The 27,806-nt window shown below is 43.5% G+C and overlaps 1 protein-coding gene across 1 annotated transcript in view; it reads left to right on the forward strand.

The window, feature by feature from the left end:
• Positions 1-1,163: 1,163 nt before the first annotated feature.
• VEGFD (vascular endothelial growth factor D) overlaps positions 1,164-27,806 on the forward strand; it is a 31,884-nt gene continuing 5,241 nt past the window's right edge. The window contains exons 1-4 of the mRNA XM_052774105.1: positions 1,164-1,779; positions 20,533-20,743; positions 24,295-24,485; positions 26,817-26,965. Coding sequence (XP_052630065.1) covers positions 1,690-1,779; positions 20,533-20,743; positions 24,295-24,485; positions 26,817-26,965 — 641 coding nt within the window. The 5' untranslated portion in view covers positions 1,164-1,689. The remainder of the gene's footprint in view (positions 1,780-20,532; positions 20,744-24,294; positions 24,486-26,816; positions 26,966-27,806) is intronic.

The following is a 27,806-nucleotide window of genomic DNA, read 5'->3' on the forward strand; positions in this document are numbered from 1 at the left end:
GTATTTTAATGGTAAACTACTGCACAGACACAGACTGTCCCTTGAAGCATGGGGCCTGTGAAACTGTGTGAGTATTGCTGGCAGCCTGGTGCACGGGAGGTACGAGGGGTAGCAGCAGGTACACAGAGAGAGGAGCTTTTTCACACCCAACTGAAAGAGATGAAACTCCTGCTGTCCTTGTACAAACCAGTGTGGGCTGGGTGAGGGAGGAAGCCAAAAAATGAGAAATAGGTAGCTTTCACAAAACAAGTGAGAAAAGACAAAGCTAAAAAATAATTCAGTTTCATACATGTTGTTAAAACATAATGACCCAGTTAACTGACAACAGCTGGAAAGACTGGATTCAAATAATTTTCTCTCCAATGTCCATTTGTGATGAATACTTAAGAATAAATTATGCAAGATAACGATAGTTACAGAAGCATGACTTGTATTTAATAGAGCTGCTGCTTGGGCGTCAGATGTAGGAAACCAGCGCTCTGAAATAATAGGTACGTGATTGTTTTATAACAACTGTAGAGTCTGATTCTGCAAATCCTATGCAAATCCTAAGCCATGTCAGAGTGGAACTACTCTTCTGAACACAATATATTATATGAGTTCAGCAATATAGATTTAACATGCATAGTTATCAGAGCCTTTGTCTGTGTTATAATTTTAAATGTTACATCTCCATTTTGGTTTAAAACTGTGGAAATATACAGAAAAAAATGCATGCACATCTTGGGGCAGAAATAATGATTGTGTTCTGCTGCAATAAAAATAGGTTTTTTCCTTTTATATCTGTAGCTTCATGAGCTTTCATTAAAAAAATCAAAATCTTGTTTTTTGTCAAAGATAGTTGTTAACTTTCCTTTTTAAAATCTATTCAGAAAACGCGATGCCACATAAGATAGAACACATTAAAGAAAGTCAGTCTTTCTCTTTTCCTTTCCCTCCCTCTCTTTTTTTCAAAGAAGTAACTTAAAATATGTGTGCTGTGTAAGAACGTGTGCTGAAGTTTCATGTTTCAGGTAATCTTCTTTAAAATAATGGGAGTCTAGATTGCATCAGTTAGTTTAAAAACTGCTATGCTATTGGTAGGGACAAAATGGGATTAGAGCCAAAATTTGACTGTGTTACTGCCAAAGTCTGTATCAGATTTAAGACACATGCTTCTGCAAGCTTCCATGAAGGTTGTGAAAAAAGTTTTAATACAGAGTTGGATTACAGCTCTCGAGCTCAAAACATTGGCCATTACACTACCATCTTAAAAGCCTGCTGTAACACGGAGCACAGAATAGAGCAGATTTCTTACATTTTCTGGACCACAGATGGATTTTGGATGCCTCTTTGTGTCTTGATGGAAGATATATTAACTTCATTAACTGGAATCCATACCTGATCACTTGTGAGCGTGTATGTTTATACATACAGATATATATCTATTTAAACCCTTATCATGATTTTCTTTCAAGTCTATCTAAAATCTGCTCTAAGAAATGATATTCTCTAGATGAACTTAAAATTGTTTTGAGCAGTAAAGAGCCAGATATTTACTCTCGGATGTTGGAATCCTTTGTGAGTTTATAAGAGAAATTCTGGAAGCTTTTCTCTTCTGTACTGGTGATAGAGAAATGCATTTTGAAACAGACGCCTCTAGCTGTATGACGACGACTGTGTAGTAACCTGTGGATTTTGAACACCAGAATGTACAAAACGTGGGCAACTGTGAATATATTCATAGTTTCTTTTCTACATCTGCTGCAGGGATCTGACTATGAGAATGGGTCTGTGAAGGTAGGTGATCTTTATTTACTGTCATTCTTAATCCAAATTGCCAGAATTGCATACATTTCACGTGCAAGGTGGTGGTCTTTTTGCTGTTTTGGTGCTTGGGGTTTTTTTGTGATGGTTTAGTTGCACAGATGTTTAGCAGTCACAGAGGAAAGAATCTATAAAGAAGTTCAATCCATATTCACTGTTAAATATTTTATGTCTTTTTACTAGTTATTATTAGGTACTTGTATACTTTGTTCTTAAATTAAACTTTTAGTGTCAGTCATGCAAAATAAAAGCAAAATCTAAACAAAAATGCAAGTCAGAGCATCTAGAGTACTTGTTAAATACACTTTTTTATTTCAGGTATTTATAATTGCAGGAATTAGTATCCTGGTATTGAAAATTTTCCTCTAAAAACACGTGTTCATCAGTTGTTCACTTGTTTGCCAGAAATGAGAGAAATGTTTTTCTTTTGTTTTATTAGGAGATGTTATCCAGGACTTTAAAATAAGCAGCAACTAGTAATAATAGAGCACATTGCCTGGCAATTAACCTGTCTACTGAATATAATACATGCAACAAAATTTAAGCTGAAGCCTCACCTTGAGAGTAGGATTTTTCAGATCTGACTTTCTGAGACCATGTGAGAACATCCAGGACAATCATTTAGAAAAATCAGAACAAAAACTGGAACAAGTTTCTACATGTGCAGTGTGTCCAAAAAGGATTAATTCAGTGTGTGGTCCACAACAAATTATTTGTTTTTCACTAACAGAGCAAAACAAGCTAATACTTTTGTTTTCACTTCAGAAAACCTCCCGCTTGCAAGAGATGACCACACACTAGTCTGTGAACTGCACTGCATGCTGACCTGTGTTTGAGAAAAGAAATGCTAAGTTACGTGCTTAATTGCAGACTGCTGTTGCCAGCATGAGAAGTTAGCAGTGGTGAGCAATGTGCGCCTCAGGGTGACTAACAGCTAACCCCTTTGCCTGCTCACCATTCACGGGCTTTTAATTTACAACCTCAGCAATCAGTTCTTTGAAGGCATCAGGACCAGAGTAATCAGTCTTGTATACATTACCTTTATGTACTGCATGACAAATCACTGGTTTCTTGCATGTAGGAATCGCACTATTTAAACTGGAAAGCATTTTCTAATATAGAATATGAGCCATTGTATAATTGGCAGTGATGATAATTCTGTCCTCACGTGGGACACAAGTTTATTCAGCTTAATAGTAAACCACTAGTTAGTCCTTTAATTAAATTTTGAAACCATATCCACTTTGCCTAGAATAAATGCAAGAGCTTTTCTTGCTAATTTATACTGGTTTATAGTTTATTCACTGTGATAGGATTGCCCATCCAACATATGTACATCTGTAATTGTTTTCATTGAAATCTGGCTACCACACTCAAGCAGCCAGCTTAGCCACAGGGTACTGTATATAATAACAAATCACTGTTAGTTTCCCAAAGGTATTATTGTATAGGTCACACTAAAAAGGGCTGTGTTTCACATGCATTGGCTGCTGATTGCCACATGGAAGAGACTGGTTTTCCGCTTGTTCTGTCTCTTTCTGCGTAGACAGAGATTTTTGGCTAAGCTGTTGATTATTTTTCTTTTAATGTTTTACATAGTATGTTAGATTTCTGGGTTGTTTTAGCATGTATGACCTGTGGACTTTCGTGTGTGTACATATACCCCCCCCCCAAGTCCTTCATGTTACAGTGTTTAATTGTACCCAGGGTTATGCCTATTCTTACCAATCGCATTTCAAATTGAATTTGCAGAACACAGAAACAATGTATTGCATTCACCTACCATACCGTATTTTTTTGACGTTCTTTAAGATCAATGGTAGTATTGCCTGGATAAAAAACACAAGGTCAGGATGCAGGTAATATGCAATTAATGAGACCCAAGAAGGGTTAACACCAGCAACCTGCTCTCCTCCCATGATACGTGTTCACATAGCTGAGCTCTGCCCAGGAGACCTGAAGTTTTAAGTCTGTTGATGCTGTAAACAATCAGGTGTTGTCGGTGTGGTATCATGCGACATCATAGTTTCAGGGGGCTAAGGATTTAAATACTCTCTTACCCTCCTCCCGCAAATATCCTAACTAATGCCGTGAACGTTAAAAAGCTTACATACAAGCTGCCATGATTCAGCAAGGATCGCCATTGTGCTTGGCTTTTCCCAACGCTTCAGAAACGCCGTGCTCTTCTGGATACAGGGCTCCCTTTTCCCCCATGTGCGCACCAAGGCCGGTTGTCCCCTGCCCGTCATGCCCAGCTCCTCCTTGTCTCTCCATTCCTGACCTGTTCCAGTCCCAGCGTTTGACCTGTGTTCCCTCACCTCCAGGACTCAGGGTCTTGGTTTCCCCACTAGGCTCCCGTTCGTGGTCTCCGTGTGCCGTCCTCCTTCCCACTTGCTTCCTCCTGGGTGGGGATGTCCTGCTTCTCTCTCAGACCCCCAGGAGGTCTGCCCAAGTTCCTCAGAGACAGCCCTACCAGACCCTTTTGCTTTCCAGTCCCATCTGACCATGCTCCCCCCTTCCCTCCTCCATCCCTAGCTTCTCGCTTTGTCTCTGTGGTCACGACTTCCCGGCTTTCCTTCTCTGGACCCCAGTTTCTAGCTCTGGTCTCCCTGGATGCTCTCGGTCTCCTTGGCCAGGTCTTGCCCTCTTCCATCAGTGTTCATCTTCCCCTTCCACAGGCAAATCTGGCAGCTTCCCTTCGCTGGTCGCCCGATGCCCGTGGTCTGAGGGCGAGGAAGGGCAGGTCCTCTGCTCTCAGCCCCATGGGCTGGACCGGCGGTGGCCGGCACCCGCATCCTGCTCCGCTCCCAGATGGAGTGGGGTCAGCACAGGTCCCGTCTGCTGAGCGCCTAGCTGCTAAACTCTGGCAGGTCTCTGCTGTTGCTCTCGGAGGTTTTTACGTTTGGGTGGATTTTTGCAGCAACAGCAGTGGACGTATCTGGGCCAACAAAGGTTCCTCAGGTGTCAAAACTTCACATCTGTGACCCACAGCAGGGAAACGCCAGACGTTTGCAAAGATGAGATTGCCAGGAAATGTTTTTGCGTGGATAAAGAAGGACCTTCATCCTCAACTGCAGTCAAACCGTTTTGACAGCGAAAGCAAAAAAATTATTAAAATCATTTTGAGGCAGACATCTGGCGTGGAAAGTTTCAGCCTGAACATCTAACGTCTGGCAGTGTTATAAACAACTGGAAAACAGTCTCATGATGGGAAGCGGTGGGCAGCCTCAGACTGGGACAGTGCAGGTGTCCGGCAGGGCTCCTTAGCTGAACTCTCATCAAGGCTGGCAGCAAGCCCTCTGCCTCGCACGCCAGTTGCTTGGTTCGTGATGCCAGCCTGACATATGAAGTCCTCATTGAACAATTAGATTTCCACATGGGTTTTCTGAAGACTGAGCATTTTTTTTTTTTTTTTCATCAGGAAGTGCTTTAAAAATTCCATGTTGAAGTTTTCTCCTGACAGTCTCTTACGTTTTGGAACCCCTCAGCTAGGGAACCGCAAACTTCACTGTCTCTTTTCCTGTCTCTCCCCCACACATTTTTCCTCTCCTAGAGCAACGACAGACATAGGCTACTTTTTCCAGAATTTTAAAATTAGATGCGAAGAGCTATGTCCTGTATTCACCAGAGCTGAGGGAATTTTTTGCCAAGAAAAGCCAAAGATCTGTCAGAGCTGCTTCTGCCTTCCAACACTAAAACTGCCTCTCTAATGAGGCTGCAAGGTCTTGATCTCTGAGAATTTGAGTCTCATTGCTCTCTGCCCTATTCTGCCCCTTACGTTGTTAATAAAGTGTTAGGGGGAAGGCAAGAGAAAGGGACAATCGGTGATGCCCAAGGTATAAACAGACTCACAGCCTTTTCTTTTTGCAGAGGTCTTCTCCCCATGGTGAACTCTCCTTTGGTTCATTAGAGAGAAACCCACAACTGATAGGCCTGAGGAGTATCACTGAACTAGAAATCTGCTTTCTGATCAGAAGACCGAGGGGTTAGACATGCTTAGCCCAGGAGGTAAACACGGCTGCTCTCTGTTACGTGCACTCCTTTTTGACAGCTAAACCTTTTTTACTTCTGCACCAAACGTTGGTACAGCCTTGAGTGGTCGTTTTTGCTCTAACAGATCTTAGATTCAGCGATCTCATATTGCCACTGTGAACTGGACAGAGGTGGAAGCCACTTTCCAAACACAGCTGGTACATCGTCCTTGTCTGCTGGTGAGAGTGAAACAGCACTTCCCCATGATCCTCAGGCCCTGGACCACCTAAGTGGAGAATGCCGTGCCCTTGGGAAGGCATGAAAATACTGGAGAGCCATCACACCACGAGCGGAAGGAATCGGGAGGCTCTTTCTTTGCATCTCTCCCTTCTCAGAGCCAGCTGCAGTCTGTCTGTCTGTACAGCCAAAACAGAGCTCTGCGAAGAAACCTGAGCAGCAGAGCTGGATGTAAGCTTTTGTCTCTTTAATTACCACTGACACTGTTTTTCTGATAGACCTACACAGCTCTCTAGTAACTGCTTGCAAATGTTGCTTAGTTTCTAGACAAGAGAGATTCTAACAAATCTTCTGTCTCATGGGTTATCTTCCTCAAAGGCAACTCCTGAAAGTACAGCACACTGCTCAACAACTAGAAAAAGCAACTCTAAAGGTTATTTGAAACAATTTGTCTGTTTAAACTAGGTTTTTCATCCTCACATCCAGCATCGTTTCGAAGTTGACAAACTCTTTTAGATAAAGATTATGAAATTGTGGTTTTCAGAAGTATTTTATTATCCCAGCTTTGTCACTGCTGCTTTTGATTCTCTGTGATTACCATCTCTGATAGGCATGATAAGCCAAAAACGTGTGAAAATGTACTTGCCGCGCTCCTGCAGAAATGATTGTTTGTGCTTTTCCTGCAGGAGTGGGAAGCTATCAGCCAATTTGTTCTGACTTATCTGCTACTGCCTTGACAAGGTACAGTGAAGGATAAGAGAACAATTCTGTATTGTTGCCATGCCACACGGCATCTGTCCTTGGCTCTTATCAGTTTGGAAAGGGAACTACTAACACACTGCTACTTTTCAAGAGCAGGTCTCGCTCATGAGAAATAGCAAAAAAATCGCTCCCAGTCCAGTCCCTCTGAGCTAAGATTGTAATGTCTGAGGAAAAAGCAGAGCTCTGAAAAGTACATCGGGCTGTTTAGATTAACAAGATGCAGCATTTGAGAAATTCATTCTAATAGTCAGCTGTTTGAAATGAAGACAGCGCTAATTAACTTTGACATCGGTGGCTCACATCTGAAACTCTGGAACCAAGGCGGGGCAGGAAGGCATGTTCAGAGGGCAGTGGAGCAACTTTCTGTTAATTTGTGGTCACAAGGCAACCAAAACAAGCAATCGGCTCAGGCTCAGCGAGCGTTGCTTGTCTCTGTTACCTGCAGCCTACTTGTGCTTTCTCCCTCACAGGCATTTGCGTTGTTTCTAACCATTGATGTGGTAGTATTGATGCAGGGTCCTACAGGAGGCAGAAATAGTCTGCTTGAAAATGAAAAAAAAAAACCTCGTGCAAACTGGTTTGTGAGACCTCTGCCATTGTGTCTGCAAATTTTGTTCTGATCAATACTGTCCCTGCTCCGGACTAGATCTGAGTAAGGTTTACTTCTGTCTTATCTACTGTGGACACCACATTGGTATTTGGGAAAAATAAATAAGGTGCAGTTGCTGTAGGTGACTTATTTTAATTCTTATTGCCATTAAAAACCTTGTACAGTAGTTTTTATAGTTATCACTAAATGACTGGGACCTGTGTTTCTTTTAGACCTTTCTCTCAGGGCAAGTAAATCCAGTTACAAAACTGGCCATTGCTGTTTCTTGGGCTTGGCTTTGAGATGTAGTCCCAAAATGACTGTATTGCTCAGCTTTGCTGGGGGGGGGGGGGGGGGAGAAATGACCTGAGATACTTTGCTGCAGGGAAGTAAATCCAATATGATACCTTTCCTACAGAAACCCTTATTCCGTAGGAATTCCTTATCCTCCCGCTATGTGCTTATCCACTTTTCCACCTGCTCCCTACCTCCCCAGCATGTTTTGCAAATCTTCATAAGTATTGTTGGGATTTGAGGAATGGACACAAAATGCTGTGTGCCCCCACGACAGCTGCAGACACCCCATTTGCCCATGGGAAGACCAAGCAGAATTTGCTCTTTTTTTTATGTCCTTGTGAAAGAGCTGTATATATGGGCTTCTGTATCAATGAATAGCGGAACCATTGAGCAGGGTATTTTAGTTTGCTCGCATTAAGAAAAATTCAGCTTCCTGAAGGACATCTGCATATTTTTTCTATTTTCCCCCCAAATGTGACTTAAAGCGTGTGACCACTCAGCTAGTGGTAGAACGCCATCTAGGGTCCTTGCTGCTTCAGCAGAGTCCTGCGGAGTACCACGGGCGCGCAGCTGAACATACGGGATTTGGCAATCCAGCGTGGGTGCCACAGGCGTTTGGAAAGGGGCAACTGCTCTCCTTATTATCAGGATGGCTTTGTCTGAGCCATGCTTTCGGATGGGAAGTGTGCTGGGTTAGTTTTGAGAATTCGTTGTCGCTGGCTGCAGTGTGGTCCCTATTTGTGTGCAGTTGGGGAGGGAATTCTATTTGAGTCAGGTTTAATTGCAAAAAAGTTGCATCATGTTACTGTATCACATGTCACGTTGCACATAGAGAATGTGCCATACAAACAGGCAAAACTTTTCACTTTAATTAGCAATGTGACTCAGAAACCACGTTAGGATACTTTCCTGAACTGCTAGGGAAATATTACTTAAGAAAAACTACAATTCCAGGAAAATGTGTGCATGTGATTGGGGTAACATAAGTTCATTCAGTATTGGCAATGACTTTGCTTTGTGAAGTGACATTTTGAAACCTGGCTATCCAATTGGCTAGTCACACTTCCAAAACATTTATTGAAGTGTCTTGGGGCAAACCCAGAAACCAATGAAAGCACTAACTGAAGGAACCTTTATCACATTAAAAAATATTTTCAAGTATTAAAAGAATACAGAGTCATCTGATTTCATTCAGGTCTCTGTTACTGAGCCATTCCAAAATCACTGTCCAAACACCAGTGACTTCCAAAGAATGGACAAATATGAAAAGAGACTACCATCTGGACACGCTCTTTGTAAACACATATAATATGCTATTTTTGACATGTGTACCCTGTCACAGTGTTAGACTAGCACCTAACATTGTGTATGATGAAGTAAGTGCTATGTACTGTTTCTATAGCTGCGCTCTGTACTGAGCATCACAGCTTCCCGAACAGATTGCAGCAACGCAAGACGATATGAACAAGCATACAAGCAGAGGCCCAGAAAACATACTGTAAGACTCCCAAAGCTGTCAGTAGCATTTGGGATGTATCAATGAGAAACCACCCTGGACATTTATGACAATCCATCTGTGTCCTTTCACTGACCAAGCAAATATACTTTGCGTGATCACCATAGGAGGGACCTAGAGGTAAACTCTCAACGTAGATGACTAGGCTTCAACAGAAAGAAACTCCATACCATAGTAGACCTACTCTTTTATTCCATCTGCCCGTCTGGCGTTTCCATCACTGCCAACAAAATGATGCACATTGAATGTTGTTGCCTTCAAAATCACACTTCAGCTGCTGTGAGGATGTTTCCCATGAGAGCCAAAAGACCTCGCTGTGGGAAGAAATATTTGTTTAATGAGAGTTGTAGCTGGTTCTCAACATGTTTCCTGGCTAGAAAAAAACCTCCCTCATTTTGGTGTAAAGATCTAGCTGGCTAAAATTTTATAGTTGTGACAGGTGTTTTGATAAAATATTATCAGTCTCTTGCTTTGGATATGAAAAATATGAAATATTCTGAGATTTATGCTTTCACAAAATCATGTAGAATTCTGATATTTTCAGTTCTTTGCTTTGAATATTTTTGTTCATTCAAACCAAAAATACAGCAACTGAAATGTCTTGTCTCTGAGGATTTTGATAATGTAAGCATGCTACTAAAGTGCAAGAAGTCTGATTTGTTTGCTGTAGCACCACAAAAGATCTATTCTAGTTCAAAAGGCCATTCAAAATATGAAACAGCTGTTCTCTTGAAGCCATAGGATAGCTAATATGATTTACTTGTGAAAACATATCATCTTCAGCTAAAGTAGAAGCTGGTTTATCACCACCTTGACCACCTAGTTTAGGAAACGGGTAATTAAGTCTCCTGTCTTCACTGCCAGTAAGGCTGGAGCCCAAGGAGACAGACTCCCAAGGAGAGGAGTCTGGAGTGAACTTTTTACCACACTGAACCTCAGAGGTGGAGCAGTCTAGAAGTTGCTTCTCCTCCAGTTTTTGGTCTTGGTCAGACGATGTACTGACAAGGTTTTAGCAAAAGAGGCCTTCAAACATCACACCTGTATCAGTGAGAAATGTGACAGTCTCGGATAAATGACTCCCCGTCAGCCCCCTGCCCCCTCATACAACACCTGGTCAAACTATCAGTTTTACCTTTTCCCATTCCTCCCAAACCCACAAGTAACGTATCTGTCAGTGCTTCTTTCTGTGCTCTGGCAAAGCGCCACTGCTCCTCTCACAGCGCAGGGCTCTGTGCAGGGTCTCTTTCAGCAGCCGTGACGCAGAGACTTCAGGGTGAAGCGGTGCGATCGCACGGTCACCCTTTCTTCAGAGGATGCATGGCCAAGGCCAACACTCCTTAACTCTCGAGGCAGACGAGAGAGAGGTTTCACATAGGCTGCGGGTGGGGGAAGCAAAAGTTTTTTTCCCGTGCCTGCTCTTCAGTCCTTGAGCTTTTTCTGGGCAAGCAGGCACTGATGAGGGTAGAGAGGTGACCTTCAGGCGTTCCACTCGGAGTACCATTTTCTCCTCCGCAGGCACAGCAGGAGTAGCCGTCTGGGCATCACAGCCAGGCGACGCATGTCTGACACGTGTATTTTTGCTGGTGAGCGTTATTCAGAGTCTCCCTTTGATGCAGTTGCGGAAAATGCTGTAGTAGTGGGCACAGCTGAAAATATTAGCAGGCAAATCAAGGTATCAATTATCTGAGAGGGCTTTGGAAAACAAAAAGTGCTGCCCTGGTGATTCTCCTCCGAGCCCCCAAACCCTGACTTCTTTGATGACCATATGTCTGATGCAACCCTAGGGTTTCTCAACTGTAACACCGTCCTTACTAATTTTATATTCAGGGAAACAATGTGGAAGCCATTTTCAACCTCTTAAAGAAGAAATTCAGCCCAGCTGCACATTTTTTGCTGTATACTTGGACAACATAGCTGTACGCTTTCAATACAATTCTCACTGGAGAAAGCACCCTTTTAAAAAAGTGACAGCTGGAAATCTGCCTCACAGGGCCTAAACTTCTCCCCACCATGAGCAGCATGTCCCTCCAGGTTATTAATGCTGTAACTCTGGTGATCAAGTGAATGTTCAGTCTGGATAAGGCAGTGCACTCAGAGAGCCTCAACTTTTTTCTAAGTACTAGAATGGATTTGAGTATTTGTTTAAACAGTCACCATTTGAAGGTGGAATGAAGTACTGCATACTCCTGAAACTTCATTCATGCTTCTGATAATGATGGCAAAGACTGTAATAGTCACTGAAAAATCCCGTGACAAGCCATCTGTTTCAGAGAACAGTATTAGTAAGAAGTCAGAATATCTCATTGTTTTGTTTCTCTGTGGTCATGTTCACTATAATTAAAAATAGCTTATTTTTGCACTAATAATGCATAGATAATCATGCTTCCAGAGGGGATACAGTCAGGGATGGGACTTCATACTCAGAAGTTCACAGCTGACAGAGAATCAAAATTCTGATTTTATTGGAGCTGTTGAAAGGTAGATGTTCTTCCTCTCCTCAGAAAATAAATACAATGGTGATGATAAAATTAGTGTAAACTAGTATGTGTTAGACATGTGGTAGAGTTAGATGCCTCATGCTAGATGTTTATAGGATGATGCAGTTGCTTGTTGATAAGGCAGTAAGTCACTCCTGCAAGCCTGATGTTTTCAAGCTGCAGAAGATTCCCTTACTATTTTATTACCCATTATGCAACACCCCAAGGATACAAGATGCTGTATTGTAGACAACATTTGTTATAAAATTCAGCAATGGTTGAGTCCCTGCTATCTCAAAATCATGGCCAATCACTCTGAGCAATATCTTCTTGTGTTTCCTTGGTACTCCCTTTGGATGAATGCCTTCCTCTGTTTCTCTCATCTTTTACTTTGGTTGTAGACACCAGGTTACGGATAGTCTCTTTATTTTGTGTAGGTACCTGACCCCATACTCCTAGGAGCCACAATAATGCTAAAAATACTACTACTAATGATGAAAATCCTCAGAAGGAGTTCTTCTTACTGCACAGACTCCACGCAAGCTTGTTTGTCATCCTCACCAGGAAAATGGTCAAACATGAGACCTTGTGCTGGTTTTGGCTGGGGTAGAGTTAATTTTCTTCATAGTAGCCAGTATGGGGCTATGGTTTGGATTTGTGCTGAAAACACCACAACAGACCTCACAATAGCAGGAGCTGCCCTGTTTTCCTGCCAAGAGAAAACAAGACTTTTCCACAGGAACTCCCTTGCAGTTCCCTGGCCACATCAGCTCACAGTCTGTGCGCTGCGAGCCACAGCACGGCTGGGCAACTACCCCACGGCTTTGAGGCCACCAGCCAGTCCCAGGTCCTTCAGACCTTGGTGCAATTGCACATCCCAGTTGTTTATATTTGTGTATCTGAGAAAAATTGACCACTGTCCCTCATAAATTGCTTGTGCTTTGGATAAGGAGAGGGGATTTCATGTCATTTGAGTGCTCTCAGTTGAGTGGGATTCAGGTCACCTAACTACAGCTGAGCTAGTGACCTGCCGACTCCTCCTTCAGCATCAGTGGGGAGAAAGAGGCAGTTTGGAAGCACAGTTTATCCAACAGACTTCAGAATGAGATGAACATTCACCCAGTGGACCTATTTTTCTCCATTAACTATAACAGGAGTCTCAGATAACTAGTTCATATTCATACAGGTGAATGACCCATAGGATTGGATTTTTTTTGTTTTAATGATCATGGGGTGGCAGGGAGCTGTAGGCACTCTATCTTTGCAAGGTGAGCCCTTAACTATGATCGGCTCATACACTGTCATAAAAACACCTTGGGGAATGCATCACGGAAGAAAAGGAGGTTATTTTCAGGCATAGCATACATAGCAGCAAAGTTCATTGGTATTTTCATGTGGCGATGAATCATCTACCTAGTATTTAAACTGGTTTGAGCGTAGTTCTGAGAATAGCCTTTGGGCAGCACTGGAACGGGGGGAGTTCAACTTCTGGTTGCGTGAAGTCTGTGTCTTCTACGTGCCTTCTCTTGAACTGAATGCAGCTGCATTAAGCACAGAATACTCACATAAAGGTTCAAAATGTCCTCACATGCTGCCAGCACTCTTTGTTGATGTCCAAGTGCCCTCACTTTGTGATGAAACTCTCCCCCCCAGATTGGTTACTTTTGAAAGATTTAGTCTGAACTTAGCTTAAACCTGTTTGGCCATGTTTGTGATACAATGGCATTAAGAGAATCATCGCTCTGGGTTATGCAGCTACGATCTGCTTTCCCTGGCAAGATAAAGCTGTTACCTTCTTTTTATTGCTTCACTGCTGAGAGGATGGATCATGAAACAGTGCAAGGTTATTGAGAGGTTCCTTAATCATTTGTCCTGGCCCCAGACACAGTGATAATGTTGAAGAGTTCCATCGGTATTTATGCAGCCCTTGCCACAATAGTATCTGTGACCCTAACTCAGAAGAACATTCCTTTTCAGAAGAGCTCTTGCACGTGTTTAGCTTTTAGCAGAGGTTTATGTCCCACTATGGATAAAGACTGTGAGGCTGGGGCTTAAGGAAAGTAGTCATCTGTGTAAGCTTTCAGGATGTATTTCCTGGGTCTGTGGGTGTGCTTGAGTACAGTCTGAAATGCAAGCAGGACTTTCCTCAGATTGAGCAAAATATGGATTTCAGTCAACCTTTATTTTTGTCTTTTCATGTACCCAAAATATTATTCACCATGCATCTGTTTTCTTAATAAAAATACTAATAGTTACTGATGGCCTTGAAAAGAATTAATTTTGGGTCCTAGGCATGCGTTTGTGCTATAGGTCCTCAAATAAATTTAGGACTTTAGTGGGCCTTTCTTTTACTATTGTATTCTACACATCTTTCCTCCATTGTTCAAAATACCTCCAAGAGATCCTGAAACACAGCATTAATACAAAGACCATCTGTGTCAGGCTTGCGAGAGCAGCACATGCAAAAAAAGGGGTTCCACAAACATGGGTTCTGCTGACTCACTCAGACATCAGTTTGAAAAGGGTAGGGTATTTTTTCTTAGGCAAGAAACCTAGGAGCTTGTCAAGCATGGAGAAAAGGTGCAAACTGCTGAGCTGCAGCACCTGGTAGGAGATTGTCAATACTGATTCTCAAGAAGGGGCCCAGTTTGAACAATGTAGACTATGTGTGGGATTGTGCATCTGTATGACATGATGCATGAGCCAAATATTTGACTAGCATAAATCAACAGGGTAATGAACTCACTGTCTGATTTAAGCCAGCATCCAAGGTGGGAAAGGCCACTGAATGTATCACGGCTTTTTCTCTTGTTCCTTTCCAATGGTAACTACTTTTAGGGTTTTTCTGGCATCTGAGATTGCTGGGAAGAAGATAGATAGCCCATTATGGTTTCTTTTGGAAGGACTAAAGTTGTAATTATCCAAAAATCACAATGCTAACCCATGTTATAATTTCCTGATGTCAGTGATGTTGCTCATAGCCCAGATAGAGGAAAATAGATATTCCTCTTTGAACTGAAGAATAGTTTTGGAACATATGAGTGATCAGTGTTATGAAAAACATACAACTTCATTTAAATATGAATCTGATTTTTATCTCTGGGTATGGGATTCATTCTTAGATAAGGTACTTCTTAGAAAAGTGATATTAAGAGCAGCAGTAAGCTGAAGAGATAAGAATGAACTACTTAAACCTACTACTTTGATATTTGTTATTGATGAGTTCTACGCAAACATTTCTTGTGAGCAATAGCATTATGTGTTTGGTTGACTACAGGGTGTACATTTACAGGTACTGAAAGTTTAGGCCATTTGGAGCTTTCCAGTGATATGGCTCCAAAGGTAATTTGTTCATTTTGGGAGCACGTAAAGGACATTGCCCTGGCCCTTTGCCAATGGCTCCTTCTCTACTTTCTTTCTCTCTCAAGCCTTAATGTATATTATAAGATTTCTGAGGCCAGAGATCATCATTTTGCTACCTGTGTGAACCACGCCAAGTGCAGCGCAGTCTTGCTCCACATCTAGGTTGCAGCCATTCCAACCAACAGCTCCCACAGTGGTGACAGCTCACCCCAGCTGACTACTAGAATCTGGGTCAATGTAAGGGAAGCGGAGTGGGGGCATGGCAGGGAGAAAAATGGATGTTCCTCTGCACCAGGAGGCTGAACAGCTCAGCCTGAGGTAGGTCTTAGTAGACTCCCACGAGGCAGAATATGGGGAAAGGAGTAAAAAGAAACAACGTAAAAGCATAGTGGGATCCAAGCAGTACAAGATGATGAGAGCAGAGTGAAGAATGGGAGGGGAACCTGGAAGGAAGGACTGTAGTTATCAGAGAAAGCCTAAAAAAGGGAGCTAGGGAGTATGTGAAAAGTAGGAAATAGCATGTGCAGATGACTACAGTCAGGAGAAGCAGACAGATAGTGGTTCTGTTCCTCTTGCTTTTTGTCAGGAGCTGGATCTCCCAAAAATGTCAGTGGAGGTTTGACCTCTCTGCATGCTTCCCCCTGCTCTGTGGCTGAGTGGGGAGCTCCCCTCCTGTTCAAATGCTGATTTTAACTCGATATCACTGTGAGAGGGGATAAAGTCCTTGATCATCACATGAGGGGTAGGTTTGGGATGCTGTTAAACCTAACACCTTCCTCTAATTTCACATTTTGAAACATTTATTCACCTTTCCCTGCAAAGCTGCACTCTTTTAAGTGGGGCTTTTCAGTCAGCCAGATTATGCTTGTCTATATCTAAAGAGGGCTTGAATTTAAACTGCAGTATGTAAAAGAAGCCTCCACATCTGCGTGGTGTAGCAGCCCTATGGCACATCATCTATGGCATTATCTGAGACCGTAAGGGGTTCTGTGTTTTCATTTGATGACGTCCTTTTCAAAATAGGATGACCAGAAATGAATGCTTTGGAAAGATTTCATGACGACACGCTATTCAGTACTGCTGTGCCATAGCAAGAGGATGCCCGCCTGAAGCGGTTCAGTCTGTGGTGTCCGAGGCCATAGGGCTGTGCCTGGCTGGTGGGGCTGGTGCACGTTCCCCACTCTTTTCATTTTTTTAAGCTTTTAGTTTTGAATGATTTTAAGTGGTGGATAGCTACCTCTATGGTCAAAGTGTATAAGGATGAGGGATGTCCTTCTAGATGTTGAACAGTCTGTCCATGCTCTAGCAAGTGTTTAGAAGAACATTTTAGGTGAGAGTATTGTAGTAGTCTCAAAGGAGACATACCAAACATATAAGGTGATATTCACTGTTCCCATTTCAGCACTGTCACAGTTTAAGCCCAGCCAGTAACAAAGCACCACGAAGCCGCTCGCTCACTCCTCCCCCCCCCAGCCCCAGTGGGATGAGGAGAAAATATAAAGAAACGCTCGTGGGTCAGGACGAGGACAGGGAGGGATCGCTCCCCACTTATGGGCATGGGCAAAAGACAGGCTCAACTCAGGGAAGGAACAAAATCCATTTCATTTACTACCAATCAAATCAAAACGAGGACACTGGGAAGTCAAACCTGACCTGAGAACGCCTTCCCCCCGTCCCTCCCTCCTTCCCCCTCAGCCCCACTCCCGGTTCTCTCTCCCTCCTCCCCCCGGCGGCGCAGGGGAACAGGGGATGGGGTCAGTCCGCCATACCTGGTCTCTGCCGCTCCTTCCTCCTCAGGGGGAGGAGGACTCCTCCGCACTCGCTCCTGCTCCGCCGTGGGGTGTCTCCCGCGGGAGACGGTCCTCCACCAACTGCTCCAGCGTGGGTCCTTCCCCGCAGGCTGCAGTCCTTCAGGCACAGCCTGCTCCAGCCCGGGCTTTCCCACGGAGTCCCGGCCATCTTGGGGGGCATCCCCCTGCTCCGGCATGGGCTCCTCTCTCCCCAGGCTGCAGGTGGGCATCTGCTGCTCCGCTCCCCTCCATGGCTGGGGGGAACACACAGCCTGCCATCACAGCACAGGAGTTCCTCTCCCACCCCAGTCCCCCACTCCCTGCAGGTTTCCCCTCTTAAATCTGCTCTCCCACAGGTGTTTCCACTGTCACTGACGGGCTCGGCCTGGGCCAGCGGTGGGTCCCACCTGGAGCCGGGGGAGCTTCCAGCAGCTTCCAGCAGGAGCCGGCCCTGCGGACCCTCACCTGCTACCAAAAAACCCTCACCACACAAACCCAAAACAGGCATTTACATAGATTGGAACACAATTAGGTGCTTCCCTTCAGATGTTTTATACCCCAGATAGCTGTGGTGAGATTTGTTTGACCAAAGATCCACCACACTGATACCTCTTGTGATGTGGTGACCCTGGGCTTGCTGGACAGCCAGCAGAAAGACTTTCTGTGTGATTGCAAATGAATCATGCTCTGAAAGTGTCTTTATTTCTCTTTCTTGGCTATAGAGGGAGCTGAGAGTGACTAGCTCACAGACAAAATAGACATCCACACTGTAAAAACCTACAACTACTTGGGATTCAGCCCTCCCTTAAAAGCGAGCAGTGCCTTCAGCTCACCACCTTGCCTGGTGTCAGGAATGCTCAGAGGGAGAGACCGTCCTTTATCTCAATGCTGTTGTTACAGGAAAGGGCATTAGGAAATTCTGTACTGGATAGGGACTCCTGTGAAGAAGTTACAAAGTCAGGTGTAAAATCTGTTCCATCCAGGAAGATGTCAAATATAAGAAGAAGGAAGACAATTATTCTGCTATTGTGATGGTAGGCAACTGGTAATCCTGTCAAACTGCAAAGCTCAGATAGGTGTTAGGAAAGACGAAGAGAGTAGAGGCAACAGATTCACTCACTTCAGGGTTGAATAGTCCAGGCAACGCTGAGCGGGGCTGGAGCCGACAGAGAAGTGATAACTCAGTTCCAAGGGCTCTGTGTGGGTTTTGGATGATCATGGTTTACTTAATTAGGATACATTTCTGATGACTGCAGAGGTAATTCTGTAATGAGCACTACTCCTTCCATTTCCTTTGACTGTACTTCTCCAATTTCCAATATATGAAAACCAGTAAGAGGAGGAACAACCTGCACACATAGGCAGGCTTTGTCAATGCCACTATGACGCGTCAATATCAGAGGTACCTTTTTTTAATTACCAGAATTCAAATCCTATTGGAGATGCATGTTGTTGGTATAAAAATTACTTCTACTCATATAACTTGTTCCTCTTTCTATACATAGTACTTGTGAAGGTACAAAGTTAGTTAATTTCAGTGTATTCAGTCCACATTAAGGAACTTGCATAGCTTTAAAAATAAAACAATCCTTACAAATTCTTGCTTCAGATAAACCCAGAGATCTTTGCTTACCATGAAGAGGCATGTATACTTTTTCTGTACTCTTTCATCTTAGGTTTAAAACTTATTTTCCTCATGTAATAATAATTAATAAAAACTCGTGATATTTAACTAAAAGAAATGGAAAAGCTAGTCCCAAACTACTGACTCTTACAAGAAGTGCAGGCATATGTCTTCTAACTTACAGAATACCATCGTCTCATTTTACAGGTTCTCTGTAAATTCAGTCTCGTTTAGAAGTCTTGGGTGTTGATTCAGCTAGAGCATCTTTTTACTGCAATGAGAGAAAAAAAGTCTTGTTAATGGTTAACAGAGTTCGGTTTTAGTATCTTTGGTCCCATTACCATGCCAGTGCTGGTCCTACACTCGCATGTTTTGCAAGGTCAAGGACACAGTTTGTGAATGGGAGTGAATGTAAGCTGCGGTTCTTAGAACAAATAAGTCTCGACGCATTGACCTCAAGCTGAATTTCAGATTTCCTAGATCAGCAAAATTCTGGGTAGCTTGTTTGTAAAACTGTCTTGAAATTCAGTTACTGGTGCTAAGTATTCGCATTCCTTCTGAGCTATTTGTCTGTAAGTATCAAGATGGGCTTTCCAATTTTCACCACATATGAAATGTATGAGAAATCATTCACCTATGAAAAAGAGCCATCTCCATAAAGAAACACGGCAGCTTGCTAGAGCACAATGTAGTGTTCTGTATGGGCATAAAAGAAGAGCAAATAACTTGTCCTGAGTTAACTACATAGGGAATTTTAGGTCAGTGGAAGGTAATTACCCAAAAACGAACTTGGCCCGTATATACAGGCTAACATCTGTATCATTGCAAAATAAATGCCACAGATGTTTTAATAACAAATAACAGATGCGCTCAGTGCCTGAGTTTCAGATCTCATCTAAAAATGTTCCTCTTATAGGTGACCCTTTCCCCAGTCCTGTACAGAGCACTCGCTTGCTGCTGGTTCAGACTGCAAGCTGCTACACGCAGCATCGCCAGCTCCCTGTACTTCAGCTTTGCTTTTAAGAACTGGCGTTTTATTTATGACAGTTGGCACTGACACTGCAGCCCTTTATTTGCAAGTCAAAAAGTACAGTCAGCTGCATGACCGCAGAGTACAGCTGACAGCACCAGCCCAGTGCAACACAGACATTTACAAAGATAACCTTTTACTTGGGTTGGAGGCAACAGTTTTCAGCAGATCTGGTGAGTCAGTGGCAAGAAATACTCAATGCCTTGATAAAGGCACAAACACAGATGTTGGAAAGCAGCAGCAGCCAAAGAGACCAGTATTGTTACGGGGTGCTGTGCAATATTAAGTTTCTGTTAAACGGGTATTTTTAAAGTGAGTTACAACTCTAAACTGATGGGGTAGGCGTTTGTAGGGAGCGTTCTCCCGTGGGAGCGGATAATGGTCACGTACATCACGCGGGTGGAAAATGCAAATCCACAGCGCTGAGGCTGGACTTGAGGCCGCTTTGGCTGACTTGGGCACGACCCAAACGGTAGTCAGGATGGGAAACGGCAGATGCATCCTGCGCTTTGCAGCGCGTTGAATGTTGCGTTTGCCCGCCGTGCGGATGGGCCCGCGTATTCAGGGCAGCTCCCAGCTGCATCGCCTGCCCCCGCAGTGGTGTCTCACGGCTGGCACCAGAGTTTTGGCACCCGGGGTGGCCTGCCGAGAGGCACCTGGGCTGTGCTCACCAGCCGAGCTCAGCCGGGTTGTCCGTAGGGGCGACCCGGGATGCACGCTGGCACGGCTGGCCAGCTCGGGCACGGCGGCGATGTGATCGGTGTCTGCCGGGTTCCCTGGGGACCAGGGATGCAGTAAAGTCCGCGTTTGTCAAATAGCTCTGAGGGCTGTGATGGAAAGGGTGAGGAAGTGGGTATCTCCCCTTCCCAATTTATACGGGCACAAATCCTGCAGGTCAGTCTGGTGCCAGGTACTGCAAAAGCCCAAGACATCTCTGTGTGCTCCTGTTTTCCCAGGTCCTGTTGGCTGTCCTCAGTAACGTGCTGCCTTTTTGTGTAAGTGCTCCATGTGCTACACTGGGGACAGGCTGTAAAGGTCCTGGCTTTCTGACTTCCCCCTTCCCTTCCAGAGGACATCTCTGTCAGCATTGGAGCGGTCAGAACAGCAGATCAGGAGAGCATCCAGCCTGGAAGAGCTGCTTCGCATCACTCACTCTGAGGACTGGAAGCTGTGGAAATGCAGGCTAAAACTCAAGAGTCTGGCCAGTTTAGACTCCCGCTCTGCATCGCATCGCTCCACCAGATTTGCTGCTGCTTTCTATGATATCGATACACTGAAAGGTAGGTGCAGGCTTGCGGCTGAGTCTGATCTCGGCTTCAGGACCACCGATTCTTGTGCAGTAAAGCGTGAAGTACCAGGGGTTTCCTAGAATACACCCGTACTGGAAACAACAGCGCATTCACAGAAAATGACTTTGTGTAAAAAAACGTCAGGCAACAGCCTGAGTACACCTCCCTGTTTTGTGGCCAAATCAGGCTTATTGTTCTCTGTATACTCTCCAAAGGGAGATGTATTATGTATGGATTTGTCAGTCCACAGAAAGGAGGGGAAGTCAATGTGCAAAGAACAGGTCAGAATGACTGGCCAAGGGGCCGGCCAGCAGCATTGTGCTAAATCTCAGAGTTTGCTTGCAGGCAGAAACAAATCAGCTTTACTGCAGGCATAGAAATCCCTTTTTTGTTAGGTGTGCTGTGATATAAGGCATTGCATCAGCAGCAGTGTCTGGGTGGGAATTGCGGAGGAAGGAGGTATTGCCCTAATTTCAATCTATTTGAGGAAGTCTCTCCAGAGAGAAGTAGATCTTGAAACAACCCAACACCTGAATGCAGGGAATCACAATCTATTCCCTCATCTGGAGCAAAAATGAATATCTTGCCTTGTAGGTGAGAGCCTCAAGAGGCATTATATGTTCATAGATGTAAAATAAAGGATCAGTTACTATACTTTGGCCTAGCAAATGGATATCCTACAGCAAAGCTGCACTGTAGCCTAATGAAGCACAGACTGAGCTATTCGTTTCTGTTCAGTCTTTACCCTGAAGTGATATGATCATATTGCTTTCCTTTTGGGAAATCAGATATTGCTGATCCTGTTCCAATACCACTTTTACAGTAACCACAGCCACATTTGCACACCATTACTCAGCTAAATTATGGCTAAGCAAAGGCCTTAATTTGCTTTTCTGAGCCACAGCACAGAAATGCAGACATGAGTGCCAGTCTGAAAAGAGTTTGCATATCACAGGCATGGTTTTAAACTTCCCATAGAAATTTTGTACAGAAAGAAGCTAAATCCAACACACACTGGAAGAACAATTAAGAGGGCTTTAATTAATGATAAACGTTTTGTTTACATACCTTTACGAGTCTACACAGCAACACTAACAATCTGTAGGTTATTAGAAGTAGTACCCAGTGTCAAATGCTGTAATTCTCTACTCACTATTGATCATTTAGTGAGCACCAGCATTTCTGAAAAAGTAAAATACTCCTTTTATCAAAACAGCAAGACAACAGAGGATGTTGTCAAGTGTTACTGAGGCAGTGCATATTGCAATGGGCTTTTTTCAATGGCAGAATAATGTAACTGTTCAGGTAATAAAGTCAGATGACTATAGTCATATAGACGTAATTTTCTGCTTGGAACAGCTGTTAGGTCGCTTCCTACTTTCCCTTTAAAAGTCTAACTCTAGACACAGAGATGTCAGCTTTCTCATTCAAAGTCAAGCCACTGAAATTTAAGTTAAAAAAAGCCTGTTGGGTCATCCTCTCCATTCTTCCATCCAAAGTGGAATTATTCCAGGACAGAAACTACTTTTGTTCTAATATCTTAATATGTTCAAGGCACTAAAGCTCCTTTTAAAAAACCCAGGCCTATAAACATGTATTTCTTTCCCACACCCTTTCCAGTCATTAAGCATTGACCTTTTTGCCAAGGGCATCTGTTTTGTTTTAATGAAGTGTTTTGATGAGAAGGCTGGGTCAAGGCTCCCCATTGTTTTGCTGCTAGCCCATCTTCCATAGCACTCCGAACTCCAAGCAGGGTGAATTCAGGACTTTGTTCTTCCTTTCTAGAGCTTTAACAATTAATTCACTGAAAGCATGTGTCACCTCATCTAACCACAGGCCCCTCGGAGCAGCTCAGCTCACCTAGGACTGCAGCACTTTAAAGCTGGAGTCTGTGTCAGAGCCAAATTTCTCAGCAGCTGCCCTGTGCTTGCTCACAGAGCAGATCGAGGTGACCACGGTGCTTCTGAAAAAAATGTGACAGCCGCTTCTTTGACTGGCCCCTTCCTATAACAACAGCCCTCCTGCTAAAGAAGTGGTTAAAAAAGTGAGGATGTGTGCAGTTGGAAAGGTCATCACCGCTTACACTCATTGAAGTGACCTCTGAAGTGATTACACGCACATACCTTAAAGAGTTTGGCAAACACTTTATTTTCTATTTTAAGGCCTAGGATTAGATTGCTGTTTTGATAGACTAACATGACTCCAGAAAATTCTATTTATTTTAGTGATTCTTCTCTTAATTTATGCTGTAAAATGAGAATTCGGACCCCAAGCTCTTATTTCTTGTACTTTTTGCATGACTGGGAAGTGGAGTGAATCAACCCTGGGGAAGGACGTTGTAGGAATAAATGAACTGATTTAAATATACACAGTCAGCTGAAGAAAAATTTAAAAAAAAAAAAAGTAAGTCAGGTAGGAAAGAGAGAAATAAATGCTCATCTGAAGACAAAGTATAGCATGTAGATTCAAAGTATTCCAGATTTTTTTTTTCTTTCAGAACTTCCCTTTAAATGTATGTACTGCTTGCACAATAGTAGGGGCGTGGACTGCATTGGAAGAGAGAGCAATTTTCTTTATAGTATAGAAGTTACTTTTAATCTTTCAGAAGCCTGCTGGAGGGGGGCAGACAGAAAAAATGTTTTTCATAGTTTTAAGAAGGACTTAAAGCATAAGCATTGATGACTCTTGAGTAATTCCATAACTTGAATCAAATAAGCAAAAGCCAAAAAAAGCAGGGTCACCTCTTAACAAGACTTGACATAATACTATGTAAATGTCACTTTTTTCTCCCTCTGGTTCAGTTAGTTAAAGCATTATTCCTTCTCACAGTCAGAATTTGACAGATCAGTCTAAAATAAATTACTAGTCTACAACAATTCAGTATTTGAAAGATGCCACAGTGTTTTGAATAGATAAATCATGCCTGAATTCATATTCCTGTTATTCAAACTTGAACCCCCTGATGGTACTGAGGTGTGAGAGTGTTTGTCTTGGATTTCATTAGGCATTTTGGAAACGGTGCTCGCTGGCTGACATCCAGTAGGAGTATTAATACCCTCTGACCAGAATCTGTTAATCATTAATGTGCTTTTGCAGTCAGGCCCAGGCTTTACTGAGTCCGCGGTGGGGTACGCACAAAGAGAGGATAAAATGACAATAAGGAGGTCGACCCTGGAGAACAGGAGAACATGGTGTGGGTCAGCTTTGTCAGACAGACACCGTGGAACTGACTCTCAGCTAGGGGAAATCAATGCAGCTCTACTTAACCCACTGGAATTAACGGAGATTTTGGTCATCCACGTTGAAAGCTAAAGGCGGATAAGAGTAACAACCTCTCTGCCAGTGCAGCTGGTGTAAGTTACTGGGATAATTTTGCTCCCAGACTCTCTCTGGTCCTTAGATCAATCCAAGCAAGTGCAGATTGGTCCAAGTAAGTGCAAATGGCCTGCCAGCACTTCATTTTTATTTATATAATGCTTCTGCCTCACTAATCAGAAGTTCAACTTTGCCATGATTGCTCATAAAAATGGTGTTTTCTCCAGTCATAGATGAGGAATGGCAAAAGACTCAATGCGTGCCAAGGGAAACCTGCGTGGAAGTGGCCAAAGAGCTGGGTACAACAACCAACAAATTTTTCAAGCCTCCCTGTGTGAACGTGTTCAGATGTGGAGGCTGCTGCAACGAGGAGAGTCTGAGCTGCATGAATACAAGTACAACTTATGTGTCGAAAACGGTAAATGAGGCTATTCATCTGCTTTCTTTTAACCCTGGCTCTCCAAGAAGGGAGGGAAAAGAGGATGTTTGGTTTCTGAGATCCTGTTACGAAACATCTGTCTGCACTACCATAACAAACAGAAGAATTAATTTTTTATCCATGCAGAGTGAATGCAGGCACATGCAATAGCGTTTTACATTCATGCTGCATTATTAAAAATGGCTATCTGTGTGTAGAGACGGAAAATCAGGCCCTGAGAAAGTGACTGCAGGCTCAAGTGATGTTAGGGAGTTTAACCCTTCTTTAATGTATCGCTACTTGGACCTGGGACCTCGTGAGGGTATTGGCTTATGGGAATCCTCTGCACCAAAGGATTAAGAGCAACTCTGGGACATTTTGCTGTGTGAGGCCAGGAGTCCAAGTGCTGCATTTTCAAAATTGCCGTCAGCGCCAAAAAGGCTGGCTAATAATTTTGGATATGCAGTTTTGCAAGCCTAAAAAAGAGACATTTTCAGCAGGAGAATCCAGATGCTCTCAATTTGAATGCCTCACGGTCTGAATGTCCCAAATCACAAGTCACTTTGGAAAAGAAAGGCTTAAACCAGTAGTCAGTTACTGCTCAGGTGGAACAGGTGACAAATATCTGAGTTTTAAGAACCAGTGCCAAAAAAATGACCATAAAGAGAGCAGCTAGAGAGCTTCTTTTTGTAGACTCCCTCTAGTGTCTATGTACAGAGATACCTTGCTCCAGTGGGTGACTGAGCAGGGCTCCAAGTTTAGTACTTTCAATCAGCTCTATGGATGAAACCAACTGTGTTCACACCTACAGAAGGAGCACAGGAGACTGCTCCTGCTTGATTAATCTTCATCTTGTGCAGCCCTACTTATAGTTGATAACACCTTTTGACTTGGAGTAATATATTAAATTCTACTCATGAGAAAGGCTTTTCTTTAAATCAAAACAAAGATCGAGGGCAGTTGTTTTAAAAAGAAAATTGAAGTCCTCATGGGGAGCAGGTCCAATTCACTTCTGTATTTGTTTCAGGTTTGTTGGAATGTAATTCCACTATGTCTGGTTGTACTGGAATATAGCTGGAGTAAAATAAATCAGGGCCCGTCCTTCTTGCATCAATGTTCATTAATTGCTTTCATTCCACACCAGAAGGAGGAAGCCGTATGAGCTGTTGGCCACACACACAAGACATCTGATCAGCTCAGGGAGCTAGGTCAGGCTAAAAAGTATTTATTTATTTATGTGTTTTTGGAGCAGCAGTTCCTAAGTTTGTTGAAAAACTGCAGTTTTCCAGAGTGTAACATTCCTTTAGCATCCTTCAAAATAACCATTCCCTCAAAAGCCCCCAGCTAAGTTCCACTCCTGGATACACCACCATCAGTCCAGATTTACTCCTCTAAAATGAATGGAATTACTCCCATATTAGTCAGAGCATTTTTTTTTTTTTCCTTGGTATAAAATATCCACTGAAGTATGCTTATTCCACCTCAGGTTAGACCCTGCGACACCTAAGTTTACTTGTCTAAGCAGTCTGGCTTAGGAATACTTCTCAGCCCCTGCACGTGGATGCAGCATTAAGCCGAGACGTGCTGGCAGGCAGAGACGTGCCCTGTGCTCTGGTTTCCATGGGAAGGATGCTGGCTTGGGGGGGAAGAGGGGGTGTGGGTCACTTCAACAGCTCCCACACGTAGCTGCCCAAGGAACCAGGGCTCCCACAAGGCTACTCAGAGATCATCCTAAACAATTTGGATGCACTGAAGGTAGTCTGCTTGGTTCCTTAGGCTCCTGCTGTAGTCAACAGAGAGATGTTTCCAGGATGATTCCTTGCAGGAACCCAGCTGAAGCAGAATGAACTCTCCTCTGTTTCCTCCTGTTTCTTCCCTCTCTGAGGGGGCTGTGGAGGTTAAGTTAGGCCCCTAAAGATGCATGCTGTGATTATACCCTAGGACAGTTAAACAGCCGTTTCCATCAGTGGTTGAGATTCAACTGATATAACTGAGAACAAAGTTCCCAACACCTACATCTTTTCCATTTGGCCCTAGCATCCAGAAGAGGCTTTTGAGTGTGTTTGCAAATAATTTTGAATGGTGTTGGATATTTAATAGCTGGTAATACAGCATTGGGACCACTGTTTTGGCAAGTTCCTACCTTGGTGGGCATTGCTTACTCTTCAAAACCCTCAGTGCCTACCTGCTCATTTATACCTATGGTAACTATCTCTAGAAAAGAGCAAGGGTGGCAAAAATGGTGGCAAAGAATAAGAGGTTTTGATTTAAAACTCCAAATATTAACTGTATAATGGAAACTGAAAAATAAATGTAATTTCACCCACCTAGCTCTTTGAGATCTCGGTTCCCTTGACAAGTGTTCCTGAGCCCGTGCCAATCAAAATTGCCAATCACACAGGCTGTAAGTGTCTATCAAATACCCAGCGCCATCAGTATGCCATCATACGAAGATCTGTCCAGTACCCGGAAGAAGATGGGTAAGTTCCCTCATTTACAAACTTCTACACATGTTTTGCTGTCCCAAGTATGAAAATTATTTTGTTCTGATTTGGTCATTATAATGGTCCATTCACTTTCTGTTACCCCAACAGTTTTTCCAAATAACTTATCACTCAGGGTTAGAAAGCTTCAGCTAAACCTCGTGAATTATAAGCGAATGGACACCAGAATCCAACAAACAGCAGGCTCAGCAGCGTCTGGAGTCACTCAGACATTTAGGTGCTTGAGCGGGGACTCAAAGTGCACATACTAGCACTATGCTCCACTGGAGCTATTTGGGTATGTGTGCATAGACTTTTTCAACCTGACACGAGCAACTTTGCTCACGCATTATTTAGCCAGGGCACACAGAGTGCTGTGCTCAAGGCTAAAGCCCTCTGCCATACCTCATGGCACGTCGGGTCAGAATCAACGTGAATCGTGGCTTTTAACTTTCTGGCCCAGCCCTGGTTTGCATCTGTCAGGCTCATTGGCTGGAGAAAAGCGATCTCACACCTAACTCCAAAATATGGTATAAAATAACCTGTAGTCCTGGTGAGAACGGGCTACATTAATTTAGCAAAGACTCTAGAAACACAGATAGCTTGAGTGACTCACTGGAAGTCGGCTCAGATGTCTCTGTCTAGCCCTGCAGGTAGGCTTGCCCCCGTACCTGCCCTTCGGTCACACATCTGATCTGGGGGAGAGGTGGCATTTCAGCAAAGCCACTCCAGCCCACACTCAGCCTGCTGGCCACTCTGAATTCTCTTCCTACACAAATACAGGAGAATCTCAGCCTTCTTCCAGTTTGCGAGTTCCCCTCCCAGAGCCAAGTGCCTA

Source organism: Harpia harpyja, chromosome 22 (genome assembly GCF_026419915.1).
Source record: "Harpia harpyja isolate bHarHar1 chromosome 22, bHarHar1 primary haplotype, whole genome shotgun sequence".
NCBI classification, from domain to species: domain Eukaryota; kingdom Metazoa; phylum Chordata; class Aves; order Accipitriformes; family Accipitridae; genus Harpia; species Harpia harpyja.